Source organism: Salarias fasciatus, chromosome 13 (genome assembly GCF_902148845.1).
Source record: "Salarias fasciatus chromosome 13, fSalaFa1.1, whole genome shotgun sequence".
NCBI classification, from domain to species: Eukaryota; Metazoa; Chordata; class Actinopteri; order Blenniiformes; family Blenniidae; genus Salarias; species Salarias fasciatus.
This window is the reverse complement of record NC_043757.1, coordinates 16,293,466-16,308,091: the sequence shown is the minus strand read 5'-3', so window position 1 is coordinate 16,308,091 and position 14,626 is coordinate 16,293,466. Positions and strand designations below refer to the sequence as shown.

The 14,626-nt window shown below is 42.8% G+C and overlaps 2 protein-coding genes across 2 annotated transcripts in view; one reads left to right on the top strand and one right to left on the bottom strand.

The window, feature by feature from the left end:
• Window positions 1-217: 217 nt before the first annotated feature.
• Window positions 218-5,747, bottom strand: LOC115399333 (putative ZDHHC-type palmitoyltransferase 6). The gene is made up of 10 exons (XM_030106653.1): window positions 5,540-5,747; window positions 4,884-5,019; window positions 4,661-4,771; window positions 4,454-4,586; window positions 3,595-3,773; window positions 3,366-3,439; window positions 3,076-3,238; window positions 2,910-2,992; window positions 2,634-2,824; window positions 218-2,545 (listed from the first exon to the last, which is right to left on the bottom strand). Exons 1-10 carry the CDS (start codon window positions 5,658-5,660, stop codon window positions 2,057-2,059), a joined length of 1,680 nt encoding a protein of 559 aa, XP_029962513.1. The 5' UTR covers window positions 5,661-5,747; the 3' UTR covers window positions 218-2,056.
• Window positions 5,748-7,257: 1,510 nt separating this feature from the next.
• wdfy4 (WDFY family member 4) overlaps window positions 7,258-14,626 on the top strand; it is a 36,509-nt gene continuing 29,140 nt past the window's right edge. The window contains exons 1-9 of the mRNA XM_030106571.1: window positions 7,258-7,488; window positions 8,707-8,964; window positions 10,179-10,290; window positions 10,728-10,852; window positions 11,022-11,150; window positions 11,247-11,436; window positions 12,701-12,890; window positions 13,046-13,206; window positions 14,376-14,608. Coding sequence (XP_029962431.1) covers window positions 7,468-7,488; window positions 8,707-8,964; window positions 10,179-10,290; window positions 10,728-10,852; window positions 11,022-11,150; window positions 11,247-11,436; window positions 12,701-12,890; window positions 13,046-13,206; window positions 14,376-14,608 — 1,419 coding nt within the window. The 5' untranslated portion in view covers window positions 7,258-7,467. The remainder of the gene's footprint in view (window positions 7,489-8,706; window positions 8,965-10,178; window positions 10,291-10,727; window positions 10,853-11,021; window positions 11,151-11,246; window positions 11,437-12,700; window positions 12,891-13,045; window positions 13,207-14,375; window positions 14,609-14,626) is intronic.

Genomic DNA, 14,626 nt, shown 5'->3' with positions numbered 1-14,626 from the left:
TTTTTACCTAGCAAAAGACATGGTGCCATTGAACACCGTCGATCATTAAAGAGGGATTTAAAAAAAATGATCCGCATGCTCGACAAGCGGTATGAAACACCACGTATTTCTCTCAAGTGGCCATCTCCTCAAATAGAGCTATTCAGGTCATCTGGTGAAAATTCTTCTATTTTTAATATTGCAATATATATCGCAATATATTGCAAGCCCCCAAAAAATCGCAATGTCAGTTTTTTCCAATATCATGCAGCCCTAGTCCAGACGCACCAGATTCCGAAGGGTGTGGGGCGCATCATCTATAATCGAGAAAGATGGCCCTGAGGGACGCGTAGGAAATGACTGTGTGTAATTGGAGGCATGAAAAGAGCACGTCCCATTAGCGAGAGCAGAGGAAGCGTCACGGCACAAGAACGACTGAGGCCAGTTTGGAAAGGTAACGACGTTAAGAGAAGAACAAAGTCTTTTCACTGCACCTGCCTTTCAGCATTATCACCAGCTGATCACAGGCCTCCCGAATGCTCCGATCACACTTTGATCTACATTTGTCTTCACACCATCGTAAACATATAATTAACAATAAAAAAAAAGTATTAAAATGAACCACAAAAACAGGCGTGAATGTGGACAGTTGTATCGTCAAAGGCGCCATTCCTGCTCAACCACACTGAGAAATATTCAGTATTTTACAGTAAAGTATGTAAACCATGTGTCTTTAAAAGGGTTCAGTGAGGTCACAAAAATGTAGACGGACATCTAACCTCTTAGCGATAGTTATGCTTTAAGCCACTTTATGGAAAAATCTGCTCTACCTCTTACTTTATATTAAAATATATCAAGAATTTACAAAATGTTACATTCAAGTGAAGACGTCTTATGGCATCAAGAGTCACTGTTTCTACGGAGCACATGATCACCAAGTCAACTGGACAAGACAGACTCTGGAAACCCAGAATGCTTATTTATAATTGGACTGCATGCATCGCACCTAGAAGTGCAAAATACACATCCCCAGGGTGTGTAGTTTATCTTTTCATCTGAGTCAGATACTTGATCTAAAAAAAAAAAAAAAAAAAAAACTACTCTGATATTTTAACTAATTTTTCCCCTTTCAGTGAAATAGTGTGAAACGTTAGATCTGCTCCCACAGATGTGCAAAACACGTTTCTAAAGGTTTTTTCATCTGCATGCATCAACAGCAGATACAATGGCAAAAAAAAGTAGGTTAAACTTGTGGAATTCTTTGTTTTATGTATGATTCAGAAATGAAATGTGAACCGTTGCAGATCAAAGTCATAAGTACAAACAAAGTGATGAACTTGATGCTACACTAAGAGTTATATTTCTTATCTGAATGGATTCATTAAACATGCGCAGTATTGATGGAAAATGTAAGTGAATCCATATATCTACTGATTAAAATTAATTTCACTTGCAGAATTTCACTGTATGGACGATGTTTTCATGTTGTTATTCAACCACAGGTTCAATGTAAAACTGTAACTTCATTTTAAACTGTTGGTTTTACAAAGATATTCAGTTTTTTACAAGAAATGGTTCACATTAGTTTTGTTCTCTTGATTTGTACATATAAAAAGCTTCAGTTATTTTCATTTTTCAGAGCATCTCTACACCTTGCTGCAATCTTTCTCCAGAAAAGTTTTGCGGATTCCTTAATCCTGAAATGACTTTTCCCTCAAGCACTGTGCTTCAGAGGACATGCTCAGTAATCTCTGCCATTAGGTTTGGCACATTAATTGTCTTGACTTGATACAGTTTAGGTCATATTTTAAGATGGATCAATACATAAAAAAAAAAAAAAACTTCCACAGGTTTCACACACTATTTTGCCACTTTATCCGCTTGAATTTTCAATAATGGTATTTTAAATTCACTGCCTTTTTATAAATTAAAGTCTTGCAGTCAGAGAATCTTTCTCAAAAGAATTTTAGCTTCTAAAAATGTCAGCGTTTACACATGCAATACCTACTTGTGTTTTCACCATAAATACATAAATATATATGTAACTCAGAGGGCACTCCAGACACTGAGGGGATATTTAAATGTCTATGGCCGGTTTGTCCTCTCTGCTCTGTCCGCTGCCCAGCCGTCTCCGGCCCTCCAGCAGAAAGGTCAGCACCACAGCCCAGCGCTGCGCCCGCGACCTCTGCCGCGCCGAGCTTTCACACTGTCTGAAGTAGGTGGTCGTCCCGGTGGCGAGCGCCTCGAACTGCTCCGTCAGGAGCCAGACCTCCCACAGGAGCGTCAGCACGTTCATGACCATCATGACCACGACCCAGAACTCCTGTCCCAGCAGCGCCAGCCACAGGCTCAGGCTGTGGCCGCCCTCCGGCATCTCGCTGTACAGGTAGCTGGTCGCCGTGGCCACGAAGAGAAGGTGGGCCGTCGCCATGGCGAGGATGAAGACCAGGAAGAGCCGGTGGTTGCCCCGGCCGATGCAGCGGTTGAGGAAAAGGCAGTGATGGTCATAGTCTTTGATGCAGAGTTCACACAGCTTGCAGTGTTTGGTGAAGTCAGGCTGGAACAACTGAGGAACACAGAAACAAACACGTGAAGAAGAAGCGCATTGAAGCCTCTGATCGACAACAGAATAAACATCCGAGTAAAAATCCTACCTCGCAGTATGGGCAGAACCTCTGAGGGCTCTGGTTGTTCTCCACGAGGTCCGCAACACAGGAGTACCGGGGGTCCGCGTCGGCCTTGCCCAGCGCCCCGGGGTCCTGGATCAGAACCTTACAGAACAAACCCAGCAGTACCGAGAAGTGGAACATGGAGACCTGGGCCAGAGTGCTGCTGGGCAACACACGTTCACACGGCTAAGGAAAAATCCTCGTCACTTACATCCTGCCAAACTTAATAAGCAGCACGATCAGGTGAACACTGAAGGATATTCGGCACCATTCTTCCATAGAAGCAGAGCAGAGAATGAAACAAGCCGGCAAGAAGCGTTCCCAGGTAGATGGGGTTAGGCAACCTGAAGAGAAAGACGGGGACATTTCAGCAGAGAGCAGAGACTCTCCTACTGGAATACTTCACACACACAGGTTTCCCTGTCACCTTTGGTAAGTGGTCATGCGGTGGTACTGTGTGAAAATGCTTCTGGCCAGCCAAGGGAACAGCAGACCACAGATCAGGCCCCCGTAGCCTCCCAACATGGCGGCTATCAGCAGGATCGCAGCTCCGCTCAGAGTGGGAAACAGAAGCGTCCAGTAGTATAAAACTGAGGAGACACATGTTCATATATTAAACTGATTTAGGATTTATTATCATAACAGTGCTTATAGTAAAGATATCAATTCTATTTCTGTTTGCTGGGTCAATGCTAAGACCTCCAGAGTGATATTTACCATGGGACTCTCGGGGTTTGTGGTGGATCGGCTCATTAATGTACCGACTCAGTAGTTTGGTGAGTTGCTGATGTCTGTAGAAAAAAATACAGCAAAGTATTAATCAGCATCATAATCCCAAGAGAAGGAAAGTCAATTAGAAAAGCAAACACGCTCCATACAGTAACTGGAGGATGTCTGCGGTCTGTGTGTTAAACAGCGTCCGGGTCTGTCGTGGCGGCGGATTCACCTGAAAGTCTTCCCCTGCCTGCACAGATCCAGTGGCGTGAGGCCGCTGTGGTTCTTCTCCTGGAGCATCCTGCACCCTGTTCTCTGCAGCAGTGTCCAGCACACCTCCACTCCGCCCCTTTCTGCTGCAACGTGAAGTGCTGTCGCCCCCTGCTGGTCGACTGCATCCACCGCACAGCGCTGGAGGACAGGAGGTTGAAATGGAACTCAAACATCTCTCTGGCAATGCTGCACTGGACTGGGCATCGGAAAAACATGAAGCACCATCTTCAACCCTTTTTGAAAATAATTATTTGAGAGTTCAACTACTGATACTTGGAGGATTGTTCCTCTTGGATAAAATTGTGAAAATCATCTAAAAGCTCATTTAACATATCAAACTGGACAAATTGTCACAGTAAGTCATTCCATATTATTACATTCATTGAATTGTCATTTTTTTAAGCATCTCAGTTTTGAAAGAGACCGTCAAACTGATAGATGTCTGTGTGATTCAGACCATAGTTTAGCTTTTATTTAGACAGTCACTGTTAAAGTAAATCTAAACTTCTGTTTTGATAAAACTTTGGATTTGCACTCAGCATTTGCAATTTGCTATTTTAATGTGTGAACATATTACATAATACTGAGTTAGATGAAGTTGCACACAACATGAACAGATGGGTACTGAGACAGAAAAATATTCTGAATTCAGTGAAGATGCAAAAAATCTAAACAAAAAACACACTCGCTAACTGAAGGTTAATTCTATTTTTGTATGTTTATTGTCAGTATGTAAAGCAGCATTATCTATCCTTGAACACGATTTTTATTTGAGCACAAGACGATGGGAATTACTAGGAGCAAAGACGACATAATACCTGATTTCTGAGCAGATATCGAACCACCTCAGTGTTGCCTGTGGATGCAGCCAGGTGAAGAGGCGTCACCTGGTACATGTCCGTGTCTGAGAACCGGAACATTCCCGTCTCCCACAAATAGTGCACAGCAATTCTGGAAAAGAAGCCTCAGAGTTAACTCATGCACAATACACGATAAACATGTACTGATATGTGTCCTCCACTCACATGTTACCACCAGTAACCGCATGGTGCAGTGATGTTTTTCCTTGCAAGTCAATGAGACGTATGTCGGCTCCATACTGCATCATTTGATGGATGATATAAACATTTCCTTGCCTGATGGGAAAACAAAATGATTGCATGCAATCAGGCAAAGAGCAAAAAGGCACATGTTTCACATTGCAGTGTCTTTCAGGAACAAATGGCATGATCTAAACATGCAGCTCACCTGCAGGCAAAATGAAAGGCGGTCTGTCCTGCATCATTCGTCAGGTTAGGATCGGCTCCAGTGCTTAGGAAAAGGTCAACCAGGGCACGGTTACCATGCAGGGCAGCGTAGTGAAGCGGGGTGAAACCACCCCAGCCTGAATGAAGGCAAAGACATCATGATCAGGGTTTGGAAATGCTGACCTGAGCTGATCTGTGGGCTCTGTGGTGAACAATATGAGTCTGACACACATGCACGGCCTGTCAGCCTGTTGATCGCTGAAACGCTGTGGAGTTGGGTTCAGACTTCCTTTCGCACAATGTGACTTTGTACTGCCTTGTCACAGGATCTGTCCATCGCTCCATCACAGAATGAGTGCCAGGCCAACTGAGTGAGGAGCTGCTGCAGGGTTAGATTTCCCCTTGGCATTGACACAAAATCACATCCACTGTAGAGTCATGAAGAACACCTGGCCTGGTTACATATGAGTCCATGTGGCAGAAATATGTGTCAGAATATCCCAAGCTTTATGATGAGGAGATTAATAAACAGACAGAAGCTTAACCTTGCTGATAAGCACAGCAGGAAGTCGTGGCCTCCACTTTAACACATTTTAAAGACAACAATAATAAAAACAGACACTGATCACACTAAAGCAGCCCATCTGTCTATCTTACCTTTTTGCTTGAGCACTGAACGATCATTCTGAACGAAGTGTATGCACTGTTCAATATTCCCTCTCTGTATACAGTCGAATATGTCTCCGCCGCTCACGGAACACACGGGCATCGGATGCATGGTGACAGATGCTCGCGCGGGGGGCCTCCTACTGTTTCCGCCGACAGACGCGACGAGCAGCGACACGATCACCTCCTCCGACGAGGCGAGACGACATCACGGTGCAAAGTGAGCTGGGGGATCAGTTTTCGCCGCAAAGTAACGGGGAGCCTCCATTGTGCTAAACTGATTGGAGCAGACCACGCCCTGGACGCCGGATTGGCGGGAATCTGGTCACGTGACTCGGCACGTCAGCGCGCCAACAAAACACGTGGTTTGTATAAATACGACCAAAGGCACGTTGGTGAGGCGATTCAAGTACAGACGACGTTCAATTCTGCCCGTAAGTTTTTATACAAGAAGTAATCCGGGCTTGACAATAAAACTTAGACTATGCTTTAGTAAAATGTTGCGCTATTTTTACAACACGGATGTTTATATCGTTTTTTTTTTTTTTTGCTTCTTCCTTTTTCAAATTTTATGAAGAACAATACAGATTACAGGAACAGGTTGTTTATATCTCAACAGTTCCCTCCTGTGGGTTCGTCACGTGTGTCTGGTCACAGCTCGGGGTTTGATTCCGCAGAGATTAACGTCAGTGAGTGTATCCGTTGCACATGCTGTCAGTTTACTCAGGTTAGTTAACACCAGACCGTGAAAGCTGTGACAATCTGGACAACAAAGTTCAGCCAAAGATCTCCGACTACCTCACACGATAGCATGCCTGCAAAGACAATGAAATAAATGTCTGGAGACGCCAGTTTGAAATGTAAATTCAGTTTAATGTCTATGACAATAACTGTATTTTCAAACTCTAGAATAAAATAGAATCGAAAAGATTAGTTGTATTGTACTTACAGGTGCTGCTCCCTTTCCGCATTAATATAAAGTTTAAAGAGTAGACAAACTGTACACATAATATAAATATGCAAATATAAAGTGTAGGTAGACGGTCCACTGCAGCACTTGACAGTTTAGGGTGGCCTGAAACAAGTGCTGCATCAACAGCAGCCTCCAGATGGCGCTGTTTGTCTATGTTTGAAAAATAAGTCTGATCGCTTTGCTGGATCATTACACTGGCTTCCCTCTTTTTTGATACTACTGGGTATTTTTGTTTCGTTTTGCCAGGGGATTTGGTTCAACACGTTTTGCCTGAGTATATAGTATTTAAAAACGTCACCCTACCATGGGATTTCTCTCGTTTTCTTGTTTTGAGTCGTAACTATGTTATATCATCATTCTAAATAATTCAGTTATGTGGTGTGTGTTTTTCCATCAGATGAAATCCTGGTTTTCATATGTGCTCAATTAAGTTCTACATATTGAAGACTGTCTTGAATAGCAGATGAATTAATATCAAGAAATTAAAAATGCTTTTTGTCTTTGAAATTGTCCCCCCAGTGGGTCAAGCCTCTAATTTCAAGGCAGGTTTGTGGGTTTGTATCAGTGAATCATGGGATCCTGTCAGTGTGATTCACAGCATTACTGCATTAAAGGACACATCTATTAAAAGAATAGGGACTCTTCTTTAAGCTGCAGTGGGAGGGCCTCACCCAACCAGACTAACAACAGTTTTTTTTTTTTTTCACTTCTGTTTCTCTGAGGAAGTAAGCAGCCACATGACCTGCACCAGCTGATCTGAGACGCAGTGCCTGTTCAAAGTTTAGCCTGCCTGGGTAGTCTTACAGACGGATCCTCGCGGAGTGGCTCAGTCATGCTTTAGCAGGCCTCTGCTTGTCTTTTCCTTTCGCCATGGGAGCCGAAGCAGACCACTCACTCAGGTGGAAGAGCAAAACACAGATCACGGCCTTGCACTAGAGCCACAGACATGGCTCTCACAGGAGTCCAGGTAAGATTATTAACATCCGATTTCTCTTTCGAAGACATGAGTCGGCTCTCTGCTCCTGTATGGTTTCACACATTTGGCACTTTGCTGCACTTGCCTGTGAGGCTGCTGTCACACATTTGGCCGAGTTCTCTGGTGAGAAGCACCTTTGGGTGCGTTTCTGCACTCACCACATTCCACACAGGATATTTCTCATGTGGGCAAACATTGAAGTGTTCATGAATTTCATTGGAATGTGAGTCGCCTTTAGTTCTACTTACTGTCAGAACTGACTCTACTGGTTCAGGCTTATCAGTGATCACTTTGTAACAATCTGTCACCTTGTTGTTCACCACTGTTTCCAAGTAGAAGATGACTTATATATTATTACTGTGATTGGTAGGAAACGGTGCTTTGGTTAAAAATCACCCATCCAGCATTGCGTCTGCTTAACTGGAGGATTTGTCACCACCTCTCTCGCTGTGACACAGGAATGTAACACTTGTGTTACACATTGCTTCTTTCTATTCAGTTTGTGTTAAACCTTAAAGCTCTTACTGGGAAAATGGATGTTTAGATTTCCCCTCTAAGCAGTCATTGTTTTGTCATTTTTCACAAAAGTGGAGGTCATCATTCCTTTATTTGTTTTGTGACCTTTACATGTTCTTACTGGTACAATCCCAAACAGAGGCGTTTGGTGTACAAAACACTAAATTGTCTATAGGTGGGAACTTGTGTGAGCTATCCTTCATCCAGAGTCAGCTAGTAGTGACTCCAGCCCTCAGCTGGGCTCAGAAGTTGGATAAGTTAACTGTGGAGAATGGATGGATGTGTAGTGATTGTGCAGCAGCAACAAGGACCGCTCCTGTCTGAAAAATAAACATTTACTTCGGAGTGTTAAACATCGACATGGCACATTTGTAGCTAGAAAAGGACTTTTACTTGTTATTGCTGGCAATTATTTCCATTAGACGTTTTCTAATTGCTGAATGAGACACCATGCGGATCCTCTGCAGAGTATGATAATCACTTAATAAGAACTGCACATGACTGCCAGTGGTCCGGCCTGTCTGGTCTAGTGGGCTCTCAGTGCAGACTGTGTGCTGCGGAAGAGATGACAGGAGGTTTAATTTGGGACAGATTTATTTAGGAAAGTGAGTCAGACTTATGAATGTGATTAAACATGTTGATGATCGCAGAACATAAGGGTGGTTATTAAAAACGTTGACTTCCTCCTTCCAGGATCAGGCTGTCAAAGGCGAGAGGATCAATAAGGAGACCGGGGAGCTGAGTGCTTCGGGGGAGTTATCCGTCTCTGCAGAGCTGAAGGTGGACAAAGTGGAGGGCTCTTGGAGGAACGCTCAGCTCCCACAAGTGCTCAGGGAGCAACTGCAGGAACTGGGCTTTCTCAAATACCCCGGTCCTGACCTCAACGCTGACCCTGACGCTTTAGGACAGAGAGAGGAGGGTCTGCTTAGAGTCCTGCCTCTCTACATTCAGGTATGTAGCACAGAGACGACAGTATGTTCCAGCTGACTTCTCATTCACTTGTCCAGTTTAATAATTCAACGTGCTGAGCTGTGTTTGTATTTTTCTCTAAACACTTTTTCTGACTTCACCAGCAGCTGGAGCGCCATAATTAAATCATTTCAGGCTAATTTAAAGCAGAATGTCAACAGTAATTGTTAATTGGCTTTAAAAAGGTCAGGTGGATCCTTCAAGATGGAGATCTGATCCTAACCACATGGACCGATGAGAAAAGGCATTACCAGAGGCACCAACCAAATGAATGATCCCATCACGAACTGTCACTGAAAGAAATCTGAGCGTCATTTTCCTAGAATCTCTCTGCAGCTCTCGATCTGTCACGTGAAAACAAAACGTGCCTCACATGCATCTGAAGCTCTGACTTTGATAAACTGGAAATATGGAACATTGACATTTTACACACTTATGTAAGATCTCCAGAGAAACTTTTTTTTTTTCTTTTTAACCCATGTCCACTCAGCAGTTTGCTATTATTCATGCGAGCGTGCCAGTGTGCGTGTGTGTTTCCGCACAATGCCAGTGACAGGATTTTGAGCTGTGGTCATAATCACTGCTTGATTCATGCTTGCGTGTGTGTGTGTGTGTGTGTGTGTGTGTGTGTGTGTGTGTGTGTGTGTGTGTGTGTGTGTGTGTGTGTGTGTGTGTGTGTGTGTGTGTGTGTGTGTGTGTGTGTGTGTGTGTAAAAGCCTCATGACCAGAGATTTGACCAGAACACTGGGCCTCACTTAAGAACAGCAAACTCAGTGAAATGTGATCCTCTTATGGAACTGAAAAGAGTGTATAGTATGCAATGACTTCCATTATTTATGGCATTGTGCATTAGCAAAAGCTGTTATCCAACTACAATAGGGCCCCGAACTTTATAGCAGAGACTTTACAAACACGGATTTACACTATTCTGTGTTCTAACATTTTCCCAAGTAATTACTCGTTTCATTACATTTACAGTCACATGCAGTTCAATCAGCTGATCTAGTATTTGCCTTGGAACTTTAATGCCTTATTGAGCATTTAATTTAGTAAATCAAAATTTACAATTAGCTTGTTGTGAACTCCAAAATGATTTTTTGGGTGTTTTATTTAGAGCCATAAAAAATTCATCAGTGTCATCATTTTCTAAACATTTGAAAATGTGTTTTTGTGCTTTCTTGTTTATCTGATCCCAGGTCTGTGAAGATGGTGGCAGATTTGAAGGTTTGGACATTAAAGCGCTTGCGGCTCTCACTGCTGACACCGTCATCCATAACCTCCAGCACAGACTGGCAGACAGGCCTGCAGGTAACAGCAGCTCAAATCAGCAAGTACCAGGGACTTTCTGACCTCTCTGCCTACTTCTGCTTTTTCTGTTCATGCTTTTTTTTTTACACTTGGTTACGCCTCATGTTATTAACATAGTTTTAACAAATTCTTCCCCTTTTCCCACCTCATGTTCCCCGGCTTGTGGTTTATAGTTGTTTGTTCAAATATGTGTTACGTTGTAGATATGAATGAAAAAGTCATGTATAGAAGTACATACTTGTAGTTTTTAATGCAGATTATACGATGATCTCTGTAAAAGAGACAACTTGGTAAAGTTGAGCATTTTAGCGCTTCATGTTAGTATAAAATATTCACTTCATAGGTCATTACAAATAGTGTTGTTGCAGGTTTTGGTGGTTCTGTGCTCTTTTACTTCACTCCTGCCACGGCTCACTACATCTTTTTTGCATTTTCAGAGCGATCCCGTGAAGAGGTGGTGCGTTTTTTCAGAAGGCCCTGTGAGGACACTAAATGTGAAACAAACGAAAGTCTTGGGTGGCTTCTGCTGAGATCCCTGCTGCTGCTCACAGCAGACAGCTCAGTGAGTGATAATTGAGTGTAGCCCTTCTCAGTCATGCTTACAGTTGATAAATAATGGTGAACTGGTAATCTCTCTCTTTTTTTATATTATTTATTAATCATTTGTCATTTTTTATTAATTTTTTTCTGGAGGTAAGTGAATGTCTTAACTTAGGTTTGTGTGTTTTTAGGAAATCTTGTCCTGCCTCAACCCCGACCTCCCTGCTGCTCTGGTCAAGAGTCTGTACCTGCTGGTGTGCCTTCCTGCTGACAAGAAGAACAGTGGTGCGGAAGAGACCTTCCAGGAACCACTAACACAAGTAAACTGTTACTGAACTGCTCCATTCAAATGCAAATTGTATTAGATTATTTTGTTGCATGATATACACCTTATAATCCTTTTTGCTCATTTTTAGGTCCTGCTTCAGCTGTGTCGACTGCCGGCCAACGTGGAGCGACTGGTGGAGACTCAGGAGCTGCAGTGTCTGATCATTGGTCTCACGTCGCTGTGGGACCAGAGCAGCGCTTCCTGGAGGCGCCAGGCCTCCCGCGTCCTCAAAGCCGTCTCTGCTGTAGCAACAAGCAACACGGTGCCAAGCTTGTTAGGTGAGGAATCTGAAAACTAAAGGTTATGAGCGACCTGTCTGTTTAAATCATATCCATCTAAGTAATGCGGTTTTCTATTGTATTAGGCTTCCTTTTTTTTTTTTTTAATCAGAAAAAAAATCCACATTTGTAGTGCTGTCAATTTTAATCGCGATTAATCCATTGAGGTCTGCCAATTGGGTCAAAGAAAAGAACTAAAGGATAATCGTGTTTTTTCCTGACATTGGGACTGATTTATGAGGATTAGATTCTTCATTGCAATTAATCTCAACTTTAAAAAAGTTAATTGTTGACAGTTCTCCATGAATTAATCACGATTAATTGCGATCAATGCGATTAAATTGCGATCAATGCGATTAAAACTGACAGCACTACATTAAAGTGAATAGTATTTCATTTGGCGGAGTTAGTCATGCAAGTATTTTTTCCCTTTACCCTTTTCGTTTATTTTGAGCAATATTTCTGAAACAAAAGGCTTGCATAGAACAGAATCAATATGAGTGTTTTCAATAGAAAGACAAACAAACAAAACATTTTTTTTTCTCATTGTTTTCTCATTCAGCTCCAAACCTAGCTGTGCTCCCTAAGGTTTATTAGTGTTACACTATAAAACACCCTTATGAGGCAAAACATGAAACAAATTCACACATTTCACCATTTCTAGCTTGAAAATTTGTTAAATGGAATGAACCCCTTCTATTAACTATGTAGTACACATTATTGAGCACCACTGTCCAAATTTATAAGGTATTATTTGTAAAAAAAGGCATGTAAAAATATTGCTAACTAAAAGCATGAGAGACACATCTTTGAAAACTTGCACCAGCTTTATTTGTGTGCGGTGCTTCACACTGTTTTGGCATTGCATTGTAATCAACATAATTTGAAATGACTGTCGTAAATGTTCTGGTTTTAGTTTAAATAAACATGAAGAAACACGAGTTACAAAGCAACATAAGTGATCTTATAAAATGTTATAATCAATAATGAGGCAGTTCAACGCAGGACCAAACATTCCCGGAGAGGAACATATGTTTCACATGATATCCTCAGTCAGCACAGAGAGTCTACTGAAGTGTTTACAGCAGTTTACATTAATTTGCTGTGGCTATTACCACGTTTTTCTGCATGGTGTGTTGCTCAGCGAGTTACAGTGTATCAGTGTGTTTCACAGAAACGAGTCTGAGAAGTGCGATGCTGCTGTGGTTTTGCGTCTTTGAGTCATTTCTGTTTTACCAGCTAAGAGCGGCGTTTTTCTTTCCAGGCAAGAACTGTATACGTCTCAGCATCCAGAACCTGTTGCAGATCGGTGAGGATGTGTCGGGATCGATGCTGGCGGAAGTGGCTGTGGCTGTATTTAGCTTCATCAGAGACACTTATCGCCTCAATCCAGCGCTCTTCCTGGAGTTTCACACCCACAACGGATACAAGGCTCTGGAGAATGTCCTAAAATGGTGAGGTTACAGGTCGTGATCAGGAAAACTGGTAAAAAATTACATTACATTGCATGAATGAGTAAAGTTTTATCCCAAATTGCTTACAAATGAAGTGAGAGTTGTCCTCCATTCATCTGACTGTTTTTGTCTTTTGTCAATCATGTGGTTTTAAGCTGTGAAGGAGGCGTTCCCCTGGATCAGTTCCAGCCGGTGGAGGAGCTGCTGGCTCTCATTGCGTCTTTTACTCTGCTCGGGAGATCTGAGCTGAAAGTGGCGGTGTGTGTCACCGACCCCCAGCCCCCTGGTTTTAAATTCTACCCGCCCCTCGGCAAAGGTAGGTCAGGCCATCACAATAAGTTCAGCGTTGTTATTCTCTGGTTACCTCTTCCTAATTATTTCTTAATACTTGATTGCACCGTGAGGATAAACCCTGAATAATTCCTTCCAAATGTGCACAACAAACTAACTAATTAGTATCACTTGCATGGCTCAGCAAAGATACACTCAGGGAGGGGCTTGCCCCCCCTCCCCCCGAAGAATCACGCAGTTCATCCCCCCTTTGCACTTTTGCCCTAATATAACCGACCCAAACCACAACACCCCCTTCCCCTGATTTCCCACACCCCCCTGCTCCTCTCTCCCCTACGGCCGCCCTGCTGCAGTGCACAACACCCCTCAGGTTAACAGGAAGCTGAGGTGATTATGTCTGGGATGATGAAGTGGAGGCTCCCCCTCTAACTCTGTTAGGATGCCCCACATCCATTCACCACTGGCCTACAGCAACCGCTCATCTATCATAGACACACACGCACACACGCACACACGCACACACACACACACACACACGCACACATTTCCATCCAGCAGTCATAAATAGTGTCCATATAAACACACACTCATTCAAACAAATGCGGAGACACACACGCTCAGCAGCCATCTATCACATCAAGGACCAGAGCTGCTTCCAGCGGCGGGACGCAGGACTCCTTTATGCTGAACTTATTTGGTTCTGATGCGATTTTGGCTTCGTATAAAAATGAATCCTATCACTAACCAGCTTTACATATTCATTCACGACAAACACAAGCATGTTTTGGCACCCAAATCTAAGACCTCCTCAAAATATTCTGACAATCCAGCCAACAAACTCTATCAAGGCAGATTATGGTATTTTTGTTTTGCATTCATCCATGTGATGCTGTTTATTTTCAGTCTGTTTATTCATAAATAACATAGTTATACAGCTATGGGCTGTTTGACCTTGCTGGGAAAAAAATCTGATACTTCTGATAGAAATATTGAATTTAAAGCATATTTTGACTACATTGACCTCAAGCTGATATTGTTTTGCAGTATTGTATATCATTAAATAACTCAGCAAAATGTACAGTCACACTGCTTCTGCACTTCTATTCAACATATCCAGTTTTGATGGGGGTGAAACCTGAGCTGAAAAGTTCAATCTACTAATACACTTTTTTGTTTCTCCACAACTATTTACAGGCCAAACAGTGAAGAATCTGCCCGCCTTCCATCTGCTGCAGGCCTCTTTGCTCCAATCCCAGGATTCTCTGCTGTGCTGCCAGCTTCTTCAAACCCTACAGACAATCTGGGAGAGAGACACAGCCAATTTCTTTCTCTTAGAGTGGACGACGCAGTCGATGACCCAGCTGGCGCCGTGTGTGTGGCGTAAACCAACGCCTGTCCAAAAACGGTTCTTTTCACTCCTGGAACTGGTACGGTTTATAAACTGG